The sequence below is a fragment of the Gopherus evgoodei genome, chromosome 5 (assembly GCF_007399415.2).
Source record: "Gopherus evgoodei ecotype Sinaloan lineage chromosome 5, rGopEvg1_v1.p, whole genome shotgun sequence".
In the NCBI taxonomy this organism is placed as follows: Eukaryota; Metazoa; Chordata; order Testudines; family Testudinidae; genus Gopherus; species Gopherus evgoodei.
Window position 1 is genome coordinate 127501462 of NC_044326.1, and position 23749 is coordinate 127525210.

General features: G+C 44.3%; 2 protein-coding genes across 6 annotated transcripts in view; one reads left to right on the forward strand and one right to left on the reverse strand.

Moving 5' to 3' along the window:
* HNRNPD (heterogeneous nuclear ribonucleoprotein D) overlaps positions 1-1178 on the forward strand; it is a 30624-nt gene extending 29446 nt beyond the window's left edge. For all 5 annotated transcript variants that reach the window (XR_004000709.1, XM_030565054.1, XM_030565057.1 and 2 more), the window contains one exon: positions 1-1178. This exon is cut by the window's left edge and continues 2426 nt beyond it. The gene's annotated coding sequence lies outside the window, so the exon portion shown is untranslated.
* Positions 1179-7764: 6586 nt separating this feature from the next.
* LOC115652703 (vesicle-associated membrane protein 8-like) lies at positions 7765-21775 on the reverse strand. Its single transcript, XM_030565091.1, has 4 exons — positions 21620-21775; positions 14355-14456; positions 10145-10303; positions 7765-7908 (listed from the first exon to the last, which is right to left on the reverse strand). Exons 1-4 carry the CDS (start codon positions 21773-21775, stop codon positions 7765-7767), a joined length of 561 nt encoding a protein of 186 aa, XP_030420951.1.
* Between the last annotated feature and the right edge of the window lie 1974 nt (positions 21776-23749).

Below are 23749 nucleotides of genomic sequence, written 5' to 3' on the forward strand. Positions count from 1 at the left end.
AACTAGCCTGTTGTGTGACCCTTGTCCACTCAGTTTGGTTTACTTTCGTCTCGTATTTAGTAGCCCTTCTCCCACCTCTCATTACATTTTGGTTTTCATCTATTTCCCAAATACATTCCAATACTCAAATGTAACTTTTGTCCCTTACCTAGTGCCTTGTATTCACTCGCCCATCAAATTGCACAAGGTTATATTGGTCATTCACCCAGCTTTTCTTCCTCACCATAAGCACTTCTTCCTCTACATATGCTGACAACTCATTGAGGGTAGGTTCAAATGGTGTCAGCATTGTGCTGATACACTTGCTGTGCCTGCCATTTTTATCTCGCTGTCCTGGGAGTTTCAGCCTGTGGCATGGGAGGAAGAACCTTGCTATAAGAATGAGGTTAAGCAATTCCACTGAGGCAGCAAATGTCTTGATAAGAATCTCATAGGAGCCAAGGATTGTGTTGGATAATGCCTTCTGTTCCTCAGAGGGAAGCACCAAGAAACCAGGACTGTCACAGAAATATAAACAGAGGAAGACTGGGTCCCTTGGGAGTTCTACCCTTGTTATCTTGTGTAGTTTGCTGGTCCTTAAAGAATACCAGTAATTCAGGAAGTACTCAAAGTGATTTAACTTGTTTAAAGCAGACACTTAATTTCTACTGGCAGAAGCTTGATGTTGACGTTCCTGTAGTGTCTCTGGAAACCATTTCTTAACTATCCTGGATTTGGATTGTTACATAGCCTTGTTTTCTGGCTTTGGAAAAGTACCTCTTAAGTTTAAGCATTTCTTCTCCCTGTGTATTCATTTTAAGACTACCTGTTTTGGCTCTAGCAATTTAAAGAATCACTTTTCTCAAAATTGTTGTGACCAAGTATAATTACAGTTGGCAATTACTTTTCCTACTCCTGGTAGCCTTCTTGCTAAAGAGATCACTATTGGTATCATGCCATTTGCTTTTAGTAACATGGCTGCCAACAGCAGTAGTTGGTTTTTAAATGTTACTTGTAATTATTTTAAAATGCATTTCAGAAATAGAGGATTAGTTTCAATTTGAAGTGTTTTGAGTGGTTCAATTATTCTTATACTTCTAAGTTTGAGACATGGTAATTTTTCTGACTGTATAGTAAATGTGGTTTTGTGTACATAGTTCTTCCAAAAATAAAGGTTTTCCTCCTAGGAATCTTAAACTGGATACAAATCTTTAGCCTATTTTTTCCCCCAATGTAGCTGTAAGCACAGTCTGTTTACAAGATGCTTCTATTATTTCCAGGAGTTTTGAGAGAGCCTGGCATTTTCAAATAAAGTTTCCAGCCAAAATTTGACAAGTCGGAGGGACCTTTCTTTCATGAACAAGACAAGCCTCCACAGTTCAATTGCCCAGACAGTAGCATAACTGGAGGTTGTATAGTTATTTGTTTTAACCAATTTTCTATTTAACAATGATGAAGAATTTTTGATGTGGTGTCTCTTTAGACAGTGGTAATAGGGATGCTCTACCTTTGCATCTATTTTTCCCCAAACCTTTTAAAATATTTATTGGAAATATTATAAAGTTGTTTGTTTCCATTTAAGGGAAAAGCTAGGGTAAAGGATAACTCTTAAAGGGAAGGCTACATTGTCCTCTTGTTATTTGTATGTCAGATGTAAGTATTGCTAGCATTTAATTCAGGAGAAGTAGGTGAGGCCTGACCTAGTCATAAACAGAACAGGTATATCGGCAACAATAAGTCAACCCAGTATTTACTATCAGATCTGGCACGTTGCAATCTTCTTGTAAATAGAGTTGTTGGTTGATATGAGGTAACAAAACCCCACAAAGGGCTTGGCTACACTTGCGAGTTAGGGTGAGCTTTCATGCACCTTAACTCCTGACCATCCACGCTGGCAAGGCATATCGAGCACTCTGGCTCCTGAGCCAGAGCGCTCCTGATACTCCACCTCAGTGAGTGGAATAACGTTTGCTGCGTCTTGGCTACAATGCCCAGGTGTCATTGTGAACGAGGTGTTGCATTACTGTGCTCTGATCAGCCTCCAGAAACGTCTCATAATCCCCTTACATCAATTGCCCACTCTTGTCATTGTTTTTTTAATTGCTGCAGGAATGCAGATATGCCCTTTCAAAGCTCTGTTTCTGACAGCCGGCTGCTTATCTGCTCCAAGGCGAAGAAACCATTACTGTGGAATGCTGTGTTTGAGTCTGAACTTACAAGACAGCATACTGACATGCTCAGACCCCCCAAAACCCACTCTCCCCCCACATACAACACATTCCTGGTCTCTAAAAGCATGCTGCAGTCACTTGCATGCTGGGATAGCTGCTCATAATGCACTGCTCACAATGCTGCTGCAAACATGACCACGCCAGTGTGCTTGAAGCTGTCAGTGTGGACAGACTGCAGCGCTTTCCCTGCAGTGCTCTCCAAAGGCGGGTTTAACTCAAAGCGCTCTACATCTGCAAGTGTAGCCACATTAGAGTAAAGGCTGTAGTGAGGGGTGTATTGGGTGTTGTCTTGTATGTGCTAAGTTGTTTAGTCAAACAACATTCACTGCACTGTGAACACTGGTGTGGCTGTAAGTGCCAGAAAACAGCATCGTTATATTTATGTAGCTCCTCATTAAATATAATCCAGTAGAGGGGATTGGGGAGTATGCAGTGGTACGCTAGCTGCAGCAGGACAGGCTGTGCCTTTACAGATCATAAAGAGTTCAGTCAGTTGAGTTTAATCACATTCAAAAAACAAATGAATATAGAAAGGGATAAGATGGGTGAGGTAATATTGGACCAACTTCCATTGGTGAGAGAGGCACACTTTCAAACTTACACAGAGCTGGGACACTGTTACAGCTAAATACAAGGTAGAACAGATTGTTTAGCACAAGGGTTCTCAAATGGGCTCAGGACCCCTCGGGCTTACATGGTTATTACATGGGGGGGGGATCACAAGCTGTCAGCCTACACCCCAAACCCCATGTAGCCTCTAGCATTTATAATAGTGTTAAATACATTAAAAACGTGTTTATATATAAGGGGGGGGTTGCACTCAAGAGGCTTGCTATGTGAAAGGGGTCACCACTACAAAAGTCTGAACCCCTGGTTTAGCATAAGTAGTTAACACATTTCAAGGAACCATTTAAGGTGAAGTGGCAAGTTTAATACCACTCCAGTCATGTGAAGGTGTTGGCGGGGGGGGGAGTGCTTAGTGAGTTATAGATTGTAATACGCCATAAATCCAATTTCTCTATTCAGGCCATGATTTTTAGTGTCTAGCAAAGATTAATTTAAGCCACCAGGCTTGTCTTTTGAAAGTGTTGTGCAGGTTTCCTTTGAGGATGAAGACTGAGAGGTCAGTGAGTGATCACTTTGTGAAAAGTGTTCACCCACAGGTGATGTGATGTTTTTGTCTTATTTTTCTGAGCGTTCATTTGAGAGTGTAGTGACTCTCATTTCACACACATAGTAGTTTGGGGGTGTCATAAACAGATAGTTAAGGGTTAATGTCTCTTTTACCTGTAAAGGGTTAACAGGCTCAGTGAACCTGGCTGACATCTGACCAAAGGACCAATCGGGAGAAAAGATACTTTCAAATCTCAGTGGAGGGAAGTCTGTTTTATGCTTTTTGTCCTGTTCTTTGTTCTCTCGTGGGATTAAGAGAAGCCAGACATGTAACCAGATTTCTCCAATCTTACTGAACAGTCTCTCAGGTTCCAGATAGTAAGTAATAGATAGAAAGCGGATTAGATTTGTTTGTTTTCTTTATTTGCAAATGTGTATTTTGCTGGATGGTTATTTCACTTCTGTTTGCTGTAACTTATACTTAGGCTGGGAGGGGGAGTCCTTCTGGTCTAGGTAAAGCTGAGACCCTGTAAACATTTTTCCATCTTGATTTTACAGACATAATTTTTACTTTTTCTTTCTTTAATTAAAAGCTTTTCTTTTAAGAACCTGATTGATTTTTTTATTCCTGTGTAAGACCCAAGGGGACTGGGTCTGAACACACCAGGGATTGGTGGGGGGGGGGGAAGGAAAGAAGGGGAAGGGAAAGGTTAATTTCTCTCCGTGTTAGGATCCAAGGAGTTGGGATCAGTGTCTCTCGGAGAGTCTGGGAGGGGGAAAAAAGGGGGAGGGGAAGGTGAATTTCCTCTGTTTTAAGATTCAAGGAGTTTGAATCGCAGTGATCTCCCAGTGTAACCCAGAGAGGGGAAAATCTGGGAGGAAGAAAGGAGAGGGGAATGGTTTATTTCCCTTTGTTTTAAGACCCAAGGGGCTTGGGTCTTGGGTCCCCCAGGGAAGGTTTTGGGGGACAGGGAGTGTACCCAAACACTATATTTTGGATTGGTGGCAGCGTGATAAAATCTAAGCTAGAAATTAAGCTTAGAAGGGACATGCAGGTCCCCACTTTCTGAATGCTAAAGTTCAAAGTGGGAAAGAGACCCTGATGGGGGGCATTTAGTGCACTGGATGATGCACACCACATATTGTGCTAGGCATGTGTAGGACACATGGATTTTGAAAGGTGTGATGGGGGGGTGTTGATCATCATAGCAGTGGAGATATGGCTAAAGGTTTTTCATTTGTTTTGGCAGAGTCTGGTGCTCCTTTGAGTTGGTGTGTTCTGGTCTATGAGGAGCTTCTGAGAAAGTGTGGAGAGGTTGCAGGGTGGTTGGAAGGCTAGAAGAGGGGGTTCATGAAAGATTTATTTCAGGATGTGGGCCCCATCAAGTATGAGTTGTAATTGTTTAATGATACCCTGTACAGGTTCCAATGTGGGATGGTAGGTGACAACTAGGCGTATGTGATCAGAGGGAGTTTTATTTCTGTATCGAAGCATGTTCTCTTGGGGTGATTGGGTGGCCTGTTCCAGGCTGCAATCTACTTCTCTGGTGGAGTGTCCTTGTTTGGTGAAGGCGGTTTTGAGTATATTAAAGTGTATATCCCAGACACACTCCTCAGAGCATATTCTGTGGTATCTGGCTATAGATTTCTGGGTTTGTTTAGGGTGGTTACTGGATCTCTGAAGAGAGGTATGATCGGTGGGTTTCTGGTATATAGTTGTCTGTACGGTTCCACTGATGAAGCTGATCATGGTGTCCAGGAAGTTAATGCTATTGAAGTGTTGTAGAGAAAGTTAAAGGGGTGGGGGATGATTGAAGTTGTGGTGGAAATCTGAGGGAGTTTAGGTCATCTGTTGAGAGGATGAAAATACCAACATCAGATGCATCACTGACTTGTGGTGTATTTGTCCAGAATTTTTTTCTTAAGGTGGCCTATAAAGTTGGTATAGTCAGCCAGCTTCTTGGATTTATGGCTTATTAAAACAATCTGTAACCCACTAAACCCCCACTCAGCTTTTTTCCCCTCCTGTGACTGGACAGGTGTTAACTGGCCGCTTGACCTCAAATACTCTGAGATACATTAACTACTTATGCTAAGCAATCTGTTCCACCTTGTAGTTAGCTGTGACACTCTGATTGTTCCCCAGATCTGAAGAAGAGTTCTGGGTAACCTCAAAAATTTCTCTCACCAACAGAAGCTGGTCCAATAAAAGATGTTAACTCAGCAATCTTGTTTCATACCTGGGATCGACACAGCTATAACACCACCACATGCAGTATAGAGATGGTGCATTGCGGCCGAGAGCATGAGTAGGGGAGCTAGTGGTAGACCAAATTAGTGTAGCTGTAGATAGTTCCATTATGTGCAGGTGTTGAATAGTGGTGGGGGAGAAAAGGAAAGCTTGTCACAAGTATCATTTCCCTCTTCCCTGTTTGGTGCTGAGCTAAGAGCCAGTCATATTTCTCTCCAGTCCCTCACCAGGCATGCAAATTACCTCCATGATTAGGAAACTTAAGCAAATCTATGTAAAGCAATGAGGCCTCATGCAAGATGATCAGATGGTGATCTGAAAAAGAAAGTACCGTACTGGACAGCCTAGCTATGGTCCTACCCATAATGTAACATCCACTCACTGGAGTAAGTGTTCAAGCTTGGAAGCCATATATAATTTAAACATACACCTCTACCTCAATATAACGCTGTCTTTGGGAGCCAAAAAATCTTACGTTATAGGTGAAACAGCGTTATATTGAACTTGCTTTGATCCAGCAGAGTGTGCAGCCCCGCCCCACTGGCGCACTGCTTTACCATGTTATATCCAAGTTTGTGTTATACCGAGGTAGCGGTATACCTATATTAAAGATTTAAACAATCTACATCTGAGGACAGATCCTTAAATGGTAGTTTCTCAATTTTTCTTTGACCCACATTTTTTCTTTTTAAACAAGGGTCATTGTCAACAACTGTCCATAAGATCAGGTTTGTGGGGATGGGGGGAGAGAGGCTGTCATGGGAGACCCCTGTCCAAATCAGGAATTATCTCTGCCCCCATGTCTGAGAGGGAACCTTTCACAGTATTGACTACCATCTTAAGTGTCTCATGTACACTTCTGTTGTATTCATGCTCCCACAACATCCTTGTGGCTATGACTGCAGTTGATTATGTGGAAATGTATCTAGCTGTCATTCAGGCTGCACCTGGAAAAGAGGAGGGAAGCTTTCCCCTTGGGTCTGTTAGCTCTGCAAATGAGCAAGTGCTGTCACCCACAGTTTAGGAAGCTGTAGGTAACCTACAGTCTTCCTGGTTGCATCAGCAAGGAGCAGAATCCAGCCTAGCAGCTGCCACAGAGGGGTGAAGTGTTAGCAACTACCCATCACCATCTTGCGTTAAGGAGAGAGGGACCAGTGAGAATGAGGCCCAATCCAAGAAGCATGGGGGTCCACGCAGCCATCCTATGGCTGGTGCTCCTGCAGCCAGCTCTGAAATCCCCAACTGCAGTGGACAGGAGGTGGGAAGTACAGAAGGCAGGGCGGGATCATTTGGCCATGACTGCCTTCTCCAGCAAATCACCTATGCCAACCCACGCCCCCCACTTTTTAACACTCTTAGAAATGCACAGATTCAGGTGGGTAAATGAAATAGAACTGTAGTAGGGCAAGAGGCAATCAAAAGATCATGTGACATTTTTCCACTTTGTTGTGCAGGACTTCAGTTCCTCTAAAGTTTAGATTAGTCACCTTCAGTTTTATAAACTACATTTCAATGAGAGGCAAAAAATCCAAGACCTGGTGAGGTTAACGTGATTTGCACAGAGGCCAAGATCGTGGATTAGGATTAAGGAGCTGTGAGTTCCAGTCCTGATTCTGACATTGACTTGACATATGACTTATTTCCCCACTATACAATGAAGACTCTTACTTGTCACACCCTCTATATTTTGCATGTATTAAGGACTGTAGTTTAAGTAAGAAAACCATATACATGACCTTTATTTTCAACTCTTCACTTCAGGTGCTAGACAATAAGTGGGGACGGGAAGAAAAACAGTTACTGCAATTCCTTTTTTAATATGCATGTTCCTTTAGCACTGGAAAATATAGCTAGGGAAGAGTTATGACACTTATATGTTCAAAATTCTCAGTTACTCATGTATGCATGTGAGATAGGTAAGCAATCCGTTATTACAGCCTGTGGTTTAAACATCACTTAACCTCTCTGCATATGTTTCACTACAGCAAGAGTGGAGAAAATGATGCCCCACACACTCCCTTTCGATGAAAATACTGTAGTAGATTACTTTAAAGAATGCAAGCAACCAGGTGTTAATGGTTCAGTAGTTCTTGAACAATATACAAAATGACAATGTAAATATTTGTGCTCTAAAATAATTTTTAAATACAATTTATAAAATTTTTGTGCTTGGCAAAAAAAGTCAAAAGTTTATGTTGGAATAACACCTGTAGCTAGGAGAATGATAAATATTAAAATAATAAGTAGAAGGACTCCAATAATTATCATCATTTTGGCATTTTTCCACCACATCTTCCTGGAAATCTTTGTGGTGGTTTTTTGGAAAGAATGAGCCTGAAAACAAAATGACAGATATAAAGTTCATGTTTCAGGAACTGGACTTATTGAGCATCATCACACAAGATTAAACTGCATGTTAAATGTCTTCAAGAATGTAGAAGATACTTTACATCGTAAGTATAAATTAAATGCTATTTTATGAACTGTGGAGTTTCAGCCAGGAAGAATCTTGGTGGTGGTAAAAAAGTAGTAGGCCTACCAGTATATTTACATTGCTTACAGTATGAATGGATATCAGCTTAATTCAATTGAGTTCATGCTTTTTAGATATGAATCTTATCTGCTATATACTATTTTTAACATGACAGCATGGTTAGTATTCACTTTACTCTTTTACAATTCTTTCCTCCTTCTACTTATCAGTGCTAGAGATCAGGTAGGGAGAGAATGGATAATGCAATCAAAATGCAGGTTTGAGGCAAAGCTTAGGGGGGTTTCTGTTTCCTCTCCCAATAACTCTGGTCTGGTGCAGCATCAATAAAAAGGATTAATTTAGAAATGACAGTTGTAGATGCTGATAGAAACAGGTTCCTAGCCTCAGGTCATGACTAGCCAATGTGATAGTGATGTTTATAAACTATTAACAGCCAAGCACTGGAACACTTGATAATCTACTAGAGGATTTTAGGGGTAGAATTCTTCAGAAGCTCCTACTGCAAGCTCTTATTATGTTGTACTCTAATTTGCTCTTGGCTTCTAAGGGTATGGCTACATTTGGAATTTCAAAGCGCTGCCCCGGCAGCACTTTGAAGTGTGAGTGTAGTCAGAGCGGCAGTGCTGGGAGAGCTCTCTCCCAGCGCTGCATGTAAACCACATCCCTTACAGGTGTAGCGTGCAGCGCTGGGAGCCGCGCTCCCAGCGCTGCTGCCCTGATTACACTGACACTTTACAGCGCTGTATCTTGCAGCACTCGGGGGGGTGTTTTTTCACACCCCAGTTGCAGCGCTGTAAAGTGTGAGTGTAGCCAAGGCCTAAATTTTACCTCTTCCTATGTGCGCCTATTTTAGACAGTATTTACATAGAGTTTTAAAAACCTCAACTATTTAGTTGTACATATTCAACCTGACTAGAAGATGCAGTAATTGTCTCAAACAATAGCATGCTAATACTTTAGTGTAACCACTCTACTCATATGAAGATGTATCAGTGTAGTTGATATTTGTAACATGTTCTTTCTCCTCTATAGTTCCTCATTAGCAGTACAGATCAATTTTTGGTAAAGCTCAGTTCCTGCAGGTGGCCCTCTGTTTTGTGTGGCACAGAGGTCCTCCTGCATTGATCCAGTTGCAGGATTGGGCCTATAGTTATAAGGGCTAGAGGGATTTAGGCATCTACGTCCAAAATTTAGATACTTAAGACCCCTGCTCAGCTGCTGACTAAGCTGAGAAGCACCTAAATTTCTGCCACTGCATCCACAAACCTGCCTAAGCATTAGCATGATCCTCAAATTAGGCTTGCTCCACCTATCCACCTGCTGGGTCCAATCTACTAATATGCTCAGAAGTCCCACCCCTCTCCTCAGCATTTCCTGTTTCTTCATTTAGTTGGCTCCCTGCTCAGGGACCAGTGCTGTGCAGGCTTGCATGAATCCCATTCAGACGTGCCTGACTCTCCCCATGCATTCTACAGGTAGCCTTATCAGCTACTTGGTATTCTTAGTCTATGGCCACGTCCAGACTAGGGTATTAAAATCGATTTTAGATACGCAACTTCAGCTACGTGAATAACGTAGCTGAAGTCGAATTTCTAAAATCGAGGTACTCACCCGTCCAGATGGCGCGGCATCGATCTCCGCGGCTCTCCGTGTCGATTCCAGAACTCCGTTCGGGTTGATGGAGTTCTGGAATCGATGTAAGCGCGCTCGGGGATCGATACATCGTGTCCAGACTAGACGCGATATATCGATCCCCGAGCAATCGATTTTAACCCGCCGATGCCGCAGGTTAGTCTGGACGTGGGCTAAGTTTCCTTTGTGGCTCTGATCTAGCACTAATGGCTAAATCTTCCCACAGGTATGGATATTAGAATGATACATCAATACCTCTGAGATCAGAATCTGGGCCTAGGAACAATAAGTGGAATTTTCAAAAGTTCCACAAGTGCTTAGGCACTTTTGAAAATGCCACACAATTATTCTAATACAAAGACTGCTGGGATGTTGCAGAACAAATGCAGAGAAGTAAAGGAGTCACCTGAATACGTAAGTTGAATGAGAAGTCATGAAATTTACCTCTATTTGGAGATCATCTGTTCTGTCAACAAGGTCACTCAGCTTTTCTCCTCTTTGCAAAACATTATCAACATTTTGGGAGATAACATTTTTGACATCATCAACTTGAATTTGCAGGGTAGAAATTGTAATGTCATCTAATCTCCTATTGTACTCCATCTGCACAGAAGAAAGTAAGGGTTTTTGTTACAGATGCTACTTTACCAACTTTCAGTAATTAAAACAGTTGGAAACACAAAACACAATCTCCAGTTTTGGAGCACTACTCTCTCTGAGCAGGCTGTTAGCCATATAAGTCCAATTAACAGTACCTGTGAAGATTTACCCTACAGTTTTGAAAAACTGAATTAGGGTGGATCTTCCAAATCTAGTGAATCACACCCTCCCTTGTCCCTTTATACAATTATCCAGTTGCTTACAGGTTTCCTGCCATGGAAAAAAAAAGATCCTGTGCCCATTTTTGCTTTTTTATGATACAGAATTCCCCCAACCTTTCTTTTGTAAGTTATTGGTGGGGAGAGGAATGGCAGCTCAACCAGGGAAATAACTTAAATGTTCAACTGGCAAACCCCTTTGATTCAAGGTATTAAGTTCACAATATACCTCCTCTACATCTTCCATCAAGACTAGAGGTGACATTCCTGATGCTTTTAAGAGTAAGAAACAAGCAGAACAACATTCCATGCCCCCCCTTTTTAAATTAATATTAAAAAAAAAAAAGCCTTCAGGTCCTTTTTATTTGCCAGAAGAAAGGGAAAAAAAGAGACAACCACAGTGTTTAAATATCCTGTGCAGGTCACCTTCAAGAAGAGGGGCTGGTAATACTTCCAGAGAACTCTTCAGTCTTCTCTGCACTGTAAGTTTTCTTACTAGTTAAAAAAATTTCTAGTATATCTGAATTCTCCTGGATTGCAGAAACCTAGGAGTCAATGATTTAACAAAACACCTCACTCTATGAAGTCCATTAGAGCTTCCTTTTGCTATTGAGTTTGTGATATTCCTCCATCCCCAGCAAATGAGATAACATAGTCCTCAATCAGATATTGATGTACTGCTGACTTTTGTTTCCTGTTCACACCAGGCCGTTGAATAATAGCCCTTATTAAGACAGTAAGTAAATGATTAACATCTTTTTAGATAATACACACATTGTCTTTACACCAAGAAAGTAATTTCCCTGTAACTGGAATATAGTAGTTCCAAAAGATCCCCACCCAGGGCTCCAAGCTTTATATACATGACTACTTGCAGAATTTTAGCAGTTACAAATGCTGAACTGTTAAAGCACCTCACCAGCAGCTGGCATACCCCTACTTACTGGCTATTAATCCTTGCCAGTAACTGACTCAACTACTAGACACTGTTTAAAAAAATATAAAGTAACAAAGAACCATCATGACCCCACCACTATAGGGGAAGTTGAGGGGAGGAGCAGGAATTATTTACTACTTTCCAAGAACAACAATTGCAGCTACATAATTTCCTTTTGATCAAAGGTAAAGCAAAAATGGAATCTTCTGACAATTTCTGCACTCCATGTGACTATATTACCCTTTACATCTACTACTTGTCCCAAAGAAATAAGACATCAATGTTTTCCAACCCTAAACCTTTAATACCTTCCCTCTTCTCCAGAGAATAGGGAGGCTCAAATAAATACATGTTTGGCAAAGCATTACTTTTAGTTCTATTTTAGCCACCCCCCTTTATAAAATGAAGTGTCAACAAGCCCTTGGCCGGAGGGAAGGCTTGCCTAGAATTCCAGTATCTACCACACCCTGACCACAGGGCTTGGTTGTTTCTCCAGGCCTTGCTGAAAGAATAGGATTTTTTTTCTCTCTGCAGTAAGGTAGGAGGATTTTGTGTACCAGTTCATTTCTGTAAGAAAAGCTTGTACTAGTGAACAGTCTGCTAGAGAGCAGTGTTCAGGCAGGGAGCCACCCTTTCTTGTTTTTAGAGGAGACATTTGAGAAGCCATATATTCTAACTGATATTTAATGGATGTTAGTTTGATTCCTATATTAATTTAATTTTAATCACATGGAAGAAGTAAGCCATTAATATGACTGTACTACAAGATTTAGCCTTTTTCATCTAACAAATTTTAGAATGGGCCTCTTCACAGTTGAGAGAGAGAGAGATCCTCTGGATTCAAAATATTCCATGCATAAAATGGTTGCTTTCTCTTTTGGGGTGATATTTGAATGATCATTGAGAACAGTGTGAAGGCTTTTGATTTCTACCATTTTGTGTTTTTCATCTCTGGCTTGATAGCTATTCTAAGCAGTATGGAAATTTAGGCCCAAAGCCTGCAAAACACTCTTTACCAGTAGATCCCTGTACTTGTGCAGAGCCAAAGTTTGCCAACCCTCCAGGATTGTCCTGGAGTCTCCAGGAATTAAAGGTTAATTAAAATGAAACCTCCAGGAATATGTGCAACCAAAACTGGCAACCCTAATGGAGCCCCACTGATTTCCCAGGGAATCTGTGGGGAGCAGGAGTTTGATTGCATAGCATTAATTGCAGGATTGGGACCTTGGGCATGTGCTTCACTTTATGCATGTGAGAAGTTGTATTTAAATCAACAGGGCTACTGATGCTTTTAAAGTTAGGCATGTGCATAACTGCAGGATTGTGACACTATAACTTTGACCACTAGAGGGCTCCCAATGATTTTTCCAGTAATGCAATAAACATACTGATAGTTGGCAATATAAGTTGTGATGGCATTAAAACTAACGTGATCCCTACTTCATACCAACCTATGTTTGCATGCCGAAGTTCTCAGAATGTAAGCCTATTCTGCATGCTTGCATGCAGTATTAGTTTTGAATAAAAAAAATGTAAATCCTGTTAATCAGCAAGGTTTTTGAATGATGAAAATAAGGGGCTAGATTGTCCTGTCTGCTTCCTAGAATGGAGAGGACCTAGGTCCAGTGCATGTTGCATATGGAAGAGGGGATGGAAAACCTTTTCTCCTCTATCTTTGTGGAAATCACTCAATGGGCTTATGGGAAGGTAATGAGGTGGTTAAGATACCATCTATAACATTTCTTCCCCCAACTTTGTGTAAACTAATGCTGATCTCATCACTGCCGTGTGTAGTGCCCCATCCCCTTTATATATTACATTTACAGTGCAGTCTAACTGAGGATTCCAAAGTGCTTTTGGAGATGGAGGCAGGTAGGAAGCCTTGCTGCCATGAATCTAGGGGCTAAGGCCAAGAAGCAATGCACAAACCTTAAGGATCTCTGTCAAGAACATGGAGAATCCATAGGTTTGAAAGGCCCCCCAAGTAATGGAATGCTAATAAGGACATTCTGAGGAATTTAAAGTCTTCTTCTGGTTTTTACCTGCAGAGATGACAAGCTGGCCCACAATGTTGAAATTCTGATCAATTTGAAACAGAATAAAATATAAGACTTTGTAACAACAGTATAAACTCCACACTGTATCTTCATGCATTCAGGTACTAACAAAATCATTTCATCAAGTACATTTAGGAACTGCACAGTACTCGATAAACTCTATATATTTAGAAAACTCTAACAAATGAATAGGAGTTTCTTGGGGGTAGAAGCGCAATTTCCAAAATGCTACCTGAAGGATACAGTAGGAGGGAATCTATTTCTAAGCATGCTAGGTACAATTAATCTCCCTTGAAAGTAATAACAGATTCTCAGGTGAGATTAGTGATTCTTTCACTAAGGTGTTGCTGATCCTTAGTAACCCTGTTCCTTGATTGCAGTGCGCTGATTTTAAAACCTTTTAATAGTTTCTTGTCCCAATAACTTTTTATTACATTGATCATAAGTAATTCTGTTTTACTCAAAACACACCTAAAAGATCAAAGATTACATTTTAAATACTTACCATGCACACATTTCTCCCTCTCTCTTCCTCTGCTCTTTGTAAGATGTGCATGTGTGATCAGATGACGCAGTGGAAAAGGACTGTTTAAAGTTTTAGTTAAATATTAACTAGATTTTCTAGACAAGAAATATATAATATAAACCATAATAACTTGCTGTTCTGGCAAAGGAAGAAAATAGTTCTTTTATTGAGAGATCAGATCCCTAAATAAATGTTTGTGAATTTCTTTTTTCCCTTGCATGTGCTCTGCCATGGTAGACTACAAAAGGTCCTTTCTCTAACATTGTGTAGCAGCCATAGACATAAACTTAATTTTAAAATGTTGAGAATTACCTACCATGTATTTCCCCAGCACCTGTTGAAAATCTGCGTTGAATTCAAAAGGATGAGCAAAGGTCACTTGTGATATCAAGGGGCTACCAATGAAAGCTTTGCAAATCTGGAGAAATTAATGAAGGAATTATCTTGACATAGCTAAAATAAAATGTCACACTAACTTCTTAAATTCAGGCTAATATCTGTTATGATATCCTAAAAATGTAAACAGCCAACATGACCCATATATGCAACCTTGCCTAATGTTCTTTAACTATGCTGCACAAATGCATGGATGTGTGTAGCCACAAAATTTCTGCAGAAGCTTGAAGACATCAGTCTGTAGAAAACATCTAATATTTAGTATCTACAATACAATTGGCACTCCTTACAGGCTATACAACTGTCACTTATGTGGATGCATTGCTAAGATGAACCCATTTACTGCACTTAAAAACACAAAGCTGAAGGTAAGGGAAGAGTAGCCATGTAATGCCCTGGTGACAGACAAGGTGTAGAAATCTAAACAGAACACAATAATATGGGTATGAGAAGGAGCGGGAAAGCAGACTGAAATTTGTCCTTATCCTTCATACCAGAAGATAGCATGGCAGGGTGGAGAGGAGAGAGAAAAAAGAGTTGAAGGTCATATCGGAAAGCAGTAATTGTAGGAGAACAGACCAAATTAGCTTTACTTTTTTTAAGAGAACATTGCTTTCTTTTCATTCTAGGTCTGCCAGTGAGTGCTGGCAAGCTGAAAACTGACATTTCAATAAGGCAAAATACAACACACACTACATAGGACTAACTGAATACATGCTAGGGTTCCTTTCAGTGTTACAGATGCACTGGTACATTTCTTGTGTTGCTATAGTGGTAATTTAAAATTATCCTGTCCCATATGGCTAAATCTCCCTTTACACCTAGCACACCAGCATTACCCATACCCTTTTTTGGTTAGAAGGCATGGACACGCATTTCCTGTGATTATGGTATCATGAGAGGAAAAAGAGACTCTTTTGAACCTAAAGTTGGTACTGCACCTAATAGTATTTCTATAACACAAGCAAGGCCTTTGAAGCACAGGAGGAAGGATGTTAAACAAATGCATTACATGAAGCAATACTCCTAGGTGACCAGACAACAAATGTGAAAAATGGGGACAGGGGAGAGGGGGTAATAGGAGCCTATATAAGAAAAAGACCCCAAAACTGGTACTGTCCCTATAAAATTGGGACATCTGCTCACCCTGAATACTACTTTGTTATAAAGCTGAAAAAGGCTGACATGCATTGATCTTACAGTGCATGTAATAATCAATGTAGACCAAAGGGCAAGAATGGAACATTGCAAAACATTAGTAAGTCAATGGCTTTGATTAAACTTGCATCAACTTATTCTGAAAAGAAATTTTTCTTACCTCTTTAAGAAAGACAAATGGTCCTGTGCTGTCTAAGGTGTTGTTTGTAGCACATAGGTACGTAATTCCATTAACTAGCAGAGCATGGTACACAAAGCTTAGAAAAAGATATATTAATAGAGTGGGTATTTATTATTTAAACTTCTAACTTGGTTCACGTGGGTCATAAAGTAATGAATCAAAATCAGTGAAAGAAAAGGAATGTAATAAAACATTTACAGGCAGCATTGCTGAACTGAACAATAAAACCAGTGAATAATATGCTGTTCCAAGGCAAAACCATTAAGACTTGAATAAACTCTACAATATTACAAAAGTGCTTCTGGATGACTTAGTATTTTACATACAGTAGAAACTCCTTTATATCCCACTTGAGATGGAGTTTTAATAATTACATAGCAAAGAAAACCAAATTTTAAGTGGATTTGTGTAAATTTAGTGCAGAGGAAAGTGAAGAGCTAATAGATGAGCTAGAGGCAGCATAGTACAGGTAAGTGCAGAAGAAGCTCACTCAGTGTATCTCCCTGCAGATTACAGAACCTCTCATTTCATAACTAGCCAGGGCCACCCAGAGGATTCAGAGGGCCTGGTGCAAAGCGATATTGGAGGCCCCTTCCATAAAAAAAAGTTGCAATATTATAGAATACTATATTCTCATGGGGGCCCCTGTGGGGCCCGGGGCAAATTGCCCCACTTGCCCCCTCTCGGGCAGCCCTGCATCTAACTCCCTCTTGAGCAGAGACTGCTAATCACATGAAGTGTATGTGGCTTTGTAATGACTCAATTAAGCTAATTATAAAATAAGTTGCATGAAATGAGACCAGAATCTTTTTTTGTTCTTTTAAACTAAAGGGTATGTCTACATCTACAATTTTGCAGCGCTGGTTGTTACAGCTGTATTAGTACAGCTGTATAGGGCCAGCGCTGCAGAGTGGCCACACTTACAGCAACCAGCGCTGCAAGTGGTGTTAGATGTGGCCACACTGCAGCGCTGTTGGGCGGCTTCAAGGGGGGTTCGGGGAACGCGAGAGCAAACCGGGGAAGGGGACCAGCTTTGCCGCGGTTTGCTCTCGCGTTCCCCGAACCCCCCTGCAAACCGCAGGGAAGGAGACCTGCTTGCTCGGGGATTCGGGGAACGCGAGAGCAAACCGCAGGGAAGGAGACCTGCTTGCACGGGGGTTCAGGGAACGCGAGAGCAAACCGGGGAAGGAGACCAGCTTTTTGCCGCGGTTTGCTCTCGCGTTCCCCGAACCCCCCTGCAAACCGCAGGGAAGGAGACCTGCTTGCACGGGGGTTCGGGGAACGTGAGAGCAAACCGGGGAAGGAGACCAGCTTCGCCGCGGTTTGCTCTCGCGTTCCCCGAACCCCTCTGCAAACCGCAGGGAAGGAGACCTGCTTGCTCGGGGATTCGGGGAACGCGAGAGCAAACCGCAGGGAAGGAGACCTGCTTGCTCGGGGGTTCGGGGAACGCGAGAGCAAACCGGGGAAGGAGACCTGCTTGATTACCAGAGGCTTCCTCAGGTATGCTGGGATACCTGCTTATTCCACGGAGGTCAAGAAAAGCCCTGGTAAGTGTCTACACTTGATTACCAGCGCTGGATCACCAGCGCTGGATCCTCTAAACCCGAGACAAAACGGGAGTACGGCCAGCGCTGCAAACAGGGAGTTGCAGCGCTGGTGATGCCCTGCAGATGTGTACACCTCCTAAGTTGCAGCGCTGTAACCCCCTCACCAGCGCTGCAACTTTGTGATGTAGACAAGCCCTCAGGTTGGAAGATTAGACTTGAACCTCTATTATCTAAAATCCTCACTCTGCAGCAGTCAGTTCTACAGCAAAGAATTTGACCTGTTTTAAAAAACCCAAGTTGCAACCAATGCTTTACCTTCCAATGTGAGCTGTGGTTTTTTTCAAGCCTTTGTGAAGAACTAAATTTACCACTGATGAAGCAGCATCCTAAAAGTGAACTACTGAGAATTAGTCTTTTGTTTAGGAGAAATGAATATAATGTTTATAAATATCAGCAATGTTTAGCAGCAGGTTGAAAAAGCACATTTCTGAATGAGAGTTTATACTTAAAATGTATTGTAGGTGAATGAAGTTTAATTAAGCATGTTTATTGTTTCGAAACAAAGATTAGTTTCAATAAAAAAAAAAGAAAAAACTTTGTTTTGGAGAGGTTTCTGCAGCATATAAGCTTGATGTCTTTGGGCCTACTATAAGGAGGTTGTACATATCACAAAACTACCCCAAAATGAATATTATAAAACTGGGTGGATATAGCTATAGCTCCATATCTATATAGTCACAAAGGCATCAAGCTTATACATAGCAGAAACCTCTCTAAAATTGTGTGTGTGTGTATGTTTTTGTATATTTGCTGAATATTATCAGAACTGCTGAATGAAACAACTGGACTCCAATAACAATGTTTGTGTTTTAAAGCACCATGTTTTAGGATGTGGGAGGAGTCAGCCTGATATTCTAAAATCAAGATTTCATATGATCTGGCATTTCTAGCATAGGTGGCTACAGTGGAAAAAAGAGAGAACTGGGTATCCCAAACTGACAACACAATTAGCAGTGTGATTCCTATTTACTTTGTTTTTGTAAATGAAATATACAAGGTAACTGAAGTTTGCAGCAGAAAGGTTTTTTTAGATCCACTTCTTTTTACAGTGCCATAAACTGTAACTGGTCATAACAATAATAAGCTGAAAAGTGATTGCTGCATGGTGATCACAAATAAAACAGCACTTCTAGGAAACACTGCAATGATATTTTTCTTTCAAATTATTCTACTCCTGATTAATGGCTTATATGTGTAATGTTAGCTCTGGTTTTTGTTAACCATTTAAATAACACTTATAGGCCAGTTTGTTTGTTTTTTTGTTTTTTTTTTTTAAAGCACAACATTGAAAGTGTGCCAATGGAAGCTGCTGGGTGCTGATTTTTTTTTTAAATCTGGCCCTAATTGTGCTTGCTGAGCATTTGTAAATCTCAACCCATCTTAGTTAACTGCCTGATGCAACATTGCTATTTGAATAAAGCAACAATTGCTTGTACCCTCTGTCAAACATTGAACTCTGATACAAGTAATATTTTTTTCATTTCGAGTTTTCTTACATTCCCCCTTCTGCTTCTGGATCTTGTGCAATGGCCCTTTACATAATACCAGTCTCTGACATGAACTATCTGCAGTTAGGGAAGCCAGGCAAATATTTGCAGAGCAAACACCAAGTCCTAGACATGGCACGATCCTGCAAGGTGCTGGTGAAGCCTTTTGCACTCGTACTGTAGTCAGTAAATAGTGATCATGGCCGGGAACCAGGTAAGAAGATGAGGAGTGGTGAGGGAAATCCCTTCCCTGGGACTGGGAGGGACATCCCTGAGAGCTCTGTAGTCTGAGGCCATGTCTACATCTAAAATTTTGCAGCGCTGGTTGTTACAGCTGTATTAGTACAGCTGTATAGGGCCAGCGCTGCAGAGTGGCCACACTTACAGCAACCAGCGCTGCAAGTGGTGTTAGATGTGACCACACTGCAGCGCTGTTGGGCGGCTTCAAGGGGGGTTCCGGGACCGAGAGAGCAAACCGGGAAAGGAAACCAGCTTCGCCGCGGTTTGCTCTCTCGGTCCCGGAGCCAGCCAGCAAACCGCAGGGAAGGAGACCTGCTTGCTCGGGGTTCCGGGACCGAGAGAGCAAACCGGGAACGCCGCGGTTTGCTCTCTCGGTCCCGGAGCCAGCCAGCAAACCGCGGGGAAGGAGACCTGCTTGCTCGGGGTTCCGGGACCGAGAGAGCAAACCGCGGCGAAGCTGGTTTCCTTTCCCGGTTTGCTCTCTCGGTCCCGGAACCCCGAGCAAGCAGGTCTCCTTCCCCGCGGTTTGCTGGCTGGCTCCGGGAACGCGAGAGCAAACCGGGAAAGGAAACCAGCTTCGCCGCGGTTTGCTCTCTCGGTCCCGGAGCCAGCCAGCAAACCGCAGGGAAGGAGACCTGCTTGCTCGGGGTTCCGGGACCGAGAGAGCAAACCGGGAACGCCGCGGTTTGCTCTCTCGGTCCCGGAGCCAGCCAGCAAACCGCGGGGAAGGAGACCTGCTTGCTCGGGGTTCCGGGACCGAGAGAGCAAACCGCGGCGAAGCTGGTTTCCTTTCCCGGTTTGCTCTCTCGGTCCCGGAACCCCGAGCAAGCAGGTCTCCTTCCCCGCGGTTTGCTGGCTGGCTCCGGGACCGAGAGAGCAAACCGGGAAAGGAAACCAGCTTCGCCGCGGTTTGCTCTCTCGGTCCCGGAGCCAGCCAGCAAACCGCGGGGAAGGAGACCTGCTTGCTCGGGGTTCCGGGACCGAGAGAGCAAACCGGGAACGCCGCGGTTTGCTCTCTCGGTCCCGGAGCCAGCCAGCAAACCGCGGGGAAGGAGACCTGCTTGCTCGGGGTTCCGGGACTGAGAGAGCAAACCGCGGCGAAGCTGGTTTCCTTTCCCGGTTTGCTCTCTCGGTCCCGGAACCCCGAGCAAGCAGGTCTCCTTCCCCGCGGTTTGCTGGCTGGCTCCGGGACCGAGAGAGCAAACCGCGGCGTTCCCGGTTTGCTCTCTCGGTCCCGGAACCCCGAGCAAGCAGGTCTCCTTCCCCGCGGTTTGCTGGCTGGCTCTGGGACCGAGAGAGCAAACTGCGGCGTTCCCGGTTTGCTCTCTCGGTCCCGGAACCCCGAGCAAGCAGGTCTCCTTCCCCGCGGTTTGCTGGCTGGCTCCGGGACCGAGAGAGCAAACCGCGGCGTTCCCGGTTTGCTCTCTCGGTCCCGGAACCCCGAGCAAGCAGGTCTCCTTCCCCGCGGTTTGCTGGCTGGCTCCGGGACCGAGAGAGCAAACCGCGGCGTTCCCGGTTTGCTCTCTCGGTCCCGGAACCCCGAGCAAGCAGGTCTCCTTCCCTGCGGTTTGCTGGCTGGCTCCGGGACCGAGAGGGCAAACCGGGAAAGGAAACCAGCTTGATTACCAGAGGCTTCCTCCTTCCACGGAGGTCAAGAAAAGCGCTGGTGAGTGTCTACATTGGATTACCAGCGCTGGATCACCAGCGCTGGATCCTCTACACCCGAGACAAAACGGGCGTACGGCCAGCGCTGCAAAGAGGGAGTTGCAGCGCTGGTGATGCCCTGCAGATGTGGACACTCTCAAAGTTGCAGCGCTGTAACTCCCTCACCAGCGCTGCAACTTTCTGATGTAGACAAGCCCTGAGAAAAGAGCATTTCATTTGAGTTTCCTGGTGAGAGATTGGTGTGTGTCCCTGTGTGAGTGAGATTTGTGTGGGGGTGAGGGGTTTTCTCTGGGCGTGTGAGATAAATGTGTGTGAGGGAAGCTTGTCGTGTGTGAGAGAGATTTGTGGGTGGGGTGGGGGCCGTTCTCCGTCTGAGTATGAGAGATTGTGTGTGTGTGTTTGTGTTTGTATGCACGTCTGAGAGATTTGTGGGTGGGGTGGGGGCCGTTCTCCCTCTGAGTATGAGAGTTTGTGTGTGTTTGTATGCACGTCTGAGAGAGATTTGTGGGTGGGGTGGGGTGGCGGCCGTTCTCCCTCTGAATATGAGAGATTGTGTGTGTGTGTGTTTGTATGCACGTCTGAGAGAGATTTGTGGGTGGGGTGGGGGCCGTTCTCCCTCGGGGTATGAGAGATTTTGTGTGTGTGTGTGTGTGTGTGTGTGTGTATGCACGTCTGAGAGAGATTTGTGGGTGGGGTGGGGTGGGGTGGAGTGGGGGCCGTTCTCCCTCGGGGTATGAGAGACTGTGTGTGTTTGTATGCACGTCTGAGAGAGATTTGTGGGGGGGGGGGGTGCATTTCCGCCCTCCCCATTATGAATGCCCCCGGGCCCGGGTGCTGGCTCTCTTACAGAAGCCAAGCCCCGGGTCAGCGCGGCCCCCAAAGCAGCTGGTGCGCTGTTCCCGCGGGAGGGGGAGGTCTGTACCCGGAAGCAGCCCCCGCGCAGGCTGAGCTCGGCCAGCACGGCGCGCCCGTTGGCGATGCAGCTGTAGCTGAGGCTCGTCATAGCGCCGGGGCCGCCCCGCCCCAGCTCCGCGCGCCGGCCGGCTCGGGCCGTTTAGAACCTGGGGGGGCGGGGGATAGAATGTCCCTGACCTGCGGGAGGGGGGCAAGAGGGGAGGGAGGGATGTGGGTGGGGGCAGGAGGGGAGGGATGTGCAGGAGGTGGTGGGAGGGATTTGGGGGGGCAGGAGGGGAGGGATGTGCAGGAGGTGGTGGGAGGGATTTGGGGGGGCAGGAGGGGAGGGATGTGCAGGAGGTGGTGGGAGGGATTTGGGGGGGAAGGAGGGAGGGATGTGCAGGAGGTGGTGGGAGGGATTTGGGGGGGAAGGAGGGAGGGATGTGCAGGAGGTGGTGGGAGGGATTTGGGGGGGAAGGAGGGAGGGATGTGCAGGAGGTGGTGGGAGGGATTTGGGGGGGAAGGAGGGAGGGATGTGCAGGAGGTGGTGGGAGGGATTTGGGGGGAAGGAGGGAGGGATGTGGGTGGGGGCAGGAGGGGAGGGATGTGCAGGAGGTGGTGGGAGGGATTTGGGGGGGAAGGAGGGAGGGATGTGGGTGGGGGCAGGAGGGGAGGGATGTGCAGGAGGTGGTGGGAGGGATTTGGGGGGGAAGGAGGGAGGGATGTGGGTGGGGGCAGGAGGGGAGGGATGTGCAGGAGGTGGTGGGAGGGATTTGGGAGGGATATGTTGGAGGGGCTGGGGTGGTAGGGGGATATTAAGGAGGGAGAGGGAGGGGCCTGTTGGGATGCAGGGAGGTCACTCTCTGTCATTGCTCTTGGCTCCCACCGTTATTCTCACAGCAGACTCCTCTGTTGCAGACATAGGGCTCTGACCTGCCTCACAGCTGCCTGGATGTTGCCACCCTGGCAGTGCAGCGGAAACGGTCAGCCGTGGCCCCCGCCCTCCGAATTTGGCATTTCTCTCTGTCCTGTGGTGTGTGAGGCACATCCGTTGGGCCCTTGCCAAACACAGCTAGTCAGATAGAAACAGACAGGCACCTAGCTGATGGGTGGCTCTAGCTCAGCTCCTCACATGTGCACACACAGGCAGTGGCTATGTCTCCCTTAGAATTTTCACCTTGAGTTAATTGATTACACTATAACTCCAGGTGGTTACAGTCTAGACAGTCCCTGAAAATCTGTTCAGGCTGTGGTAGTTTTAACCTGTTTTAACTGGTCAGGATAAACCATAGGGGGGATTATAGGGTTTATTTGAACCAGCTAACATAGCTTAAAACTATGATCACCTTGTCTTCACTGGGAGTTTAATGTGTTTAAAATGTCCCTTTCCTAGTGAAGACAAGATCATTGTGGAGTCGTTTACACCAATGTAAAGTGAGTGTAGCATTTCACATTTTTACACTCACTTTGCTCAGGTGTAAATAGTTCTATAGGAAAAAAGGAACTGGAGAATCAGACAGAGAAAATGATGAATCCACTCCAGAGGCCCTCCGACATCATGGTGCCCATCCCACTATACATTATTCTGGTGTTGCAACAAATTCATTGCGTAGGGGTGAGCTAGCCACCATAAACCATAATGATAGTAGTCTAGTCCATCAAAGCAATAAGATATATGGAAAACTACATTAAGGCTTTCGACTTAAGGAAGCTACTGGAAGCTGAATGTCTTACAGGTGATGCTTGGTGCTACCATTCCCTTATCTTTCTGGTCACAGATGGATTATGCAGATATGGGTAGTGCATATGTACAAGAAGATGAACTTCATCGCTGTTGGGATGAGGCTTTTCTGCAAAAGAGCAGCTTCCTAGATTCACCTTTTCTGTATGATTGTTAGATTATGTCTCCTTTTAGGAGCTCTTCTAATACCATTCACTTGAGATGAACAGACAATATTAAGATGCATAATACCATCAGAATAGATCAGAAAGGGTGTATTAGCTGGAATAATTTGGTCATTTCACCATCTAAACTTGAGTAGTCACTGGGCAGTCATGTACTGTGTTATTTTTCAGATCTGTC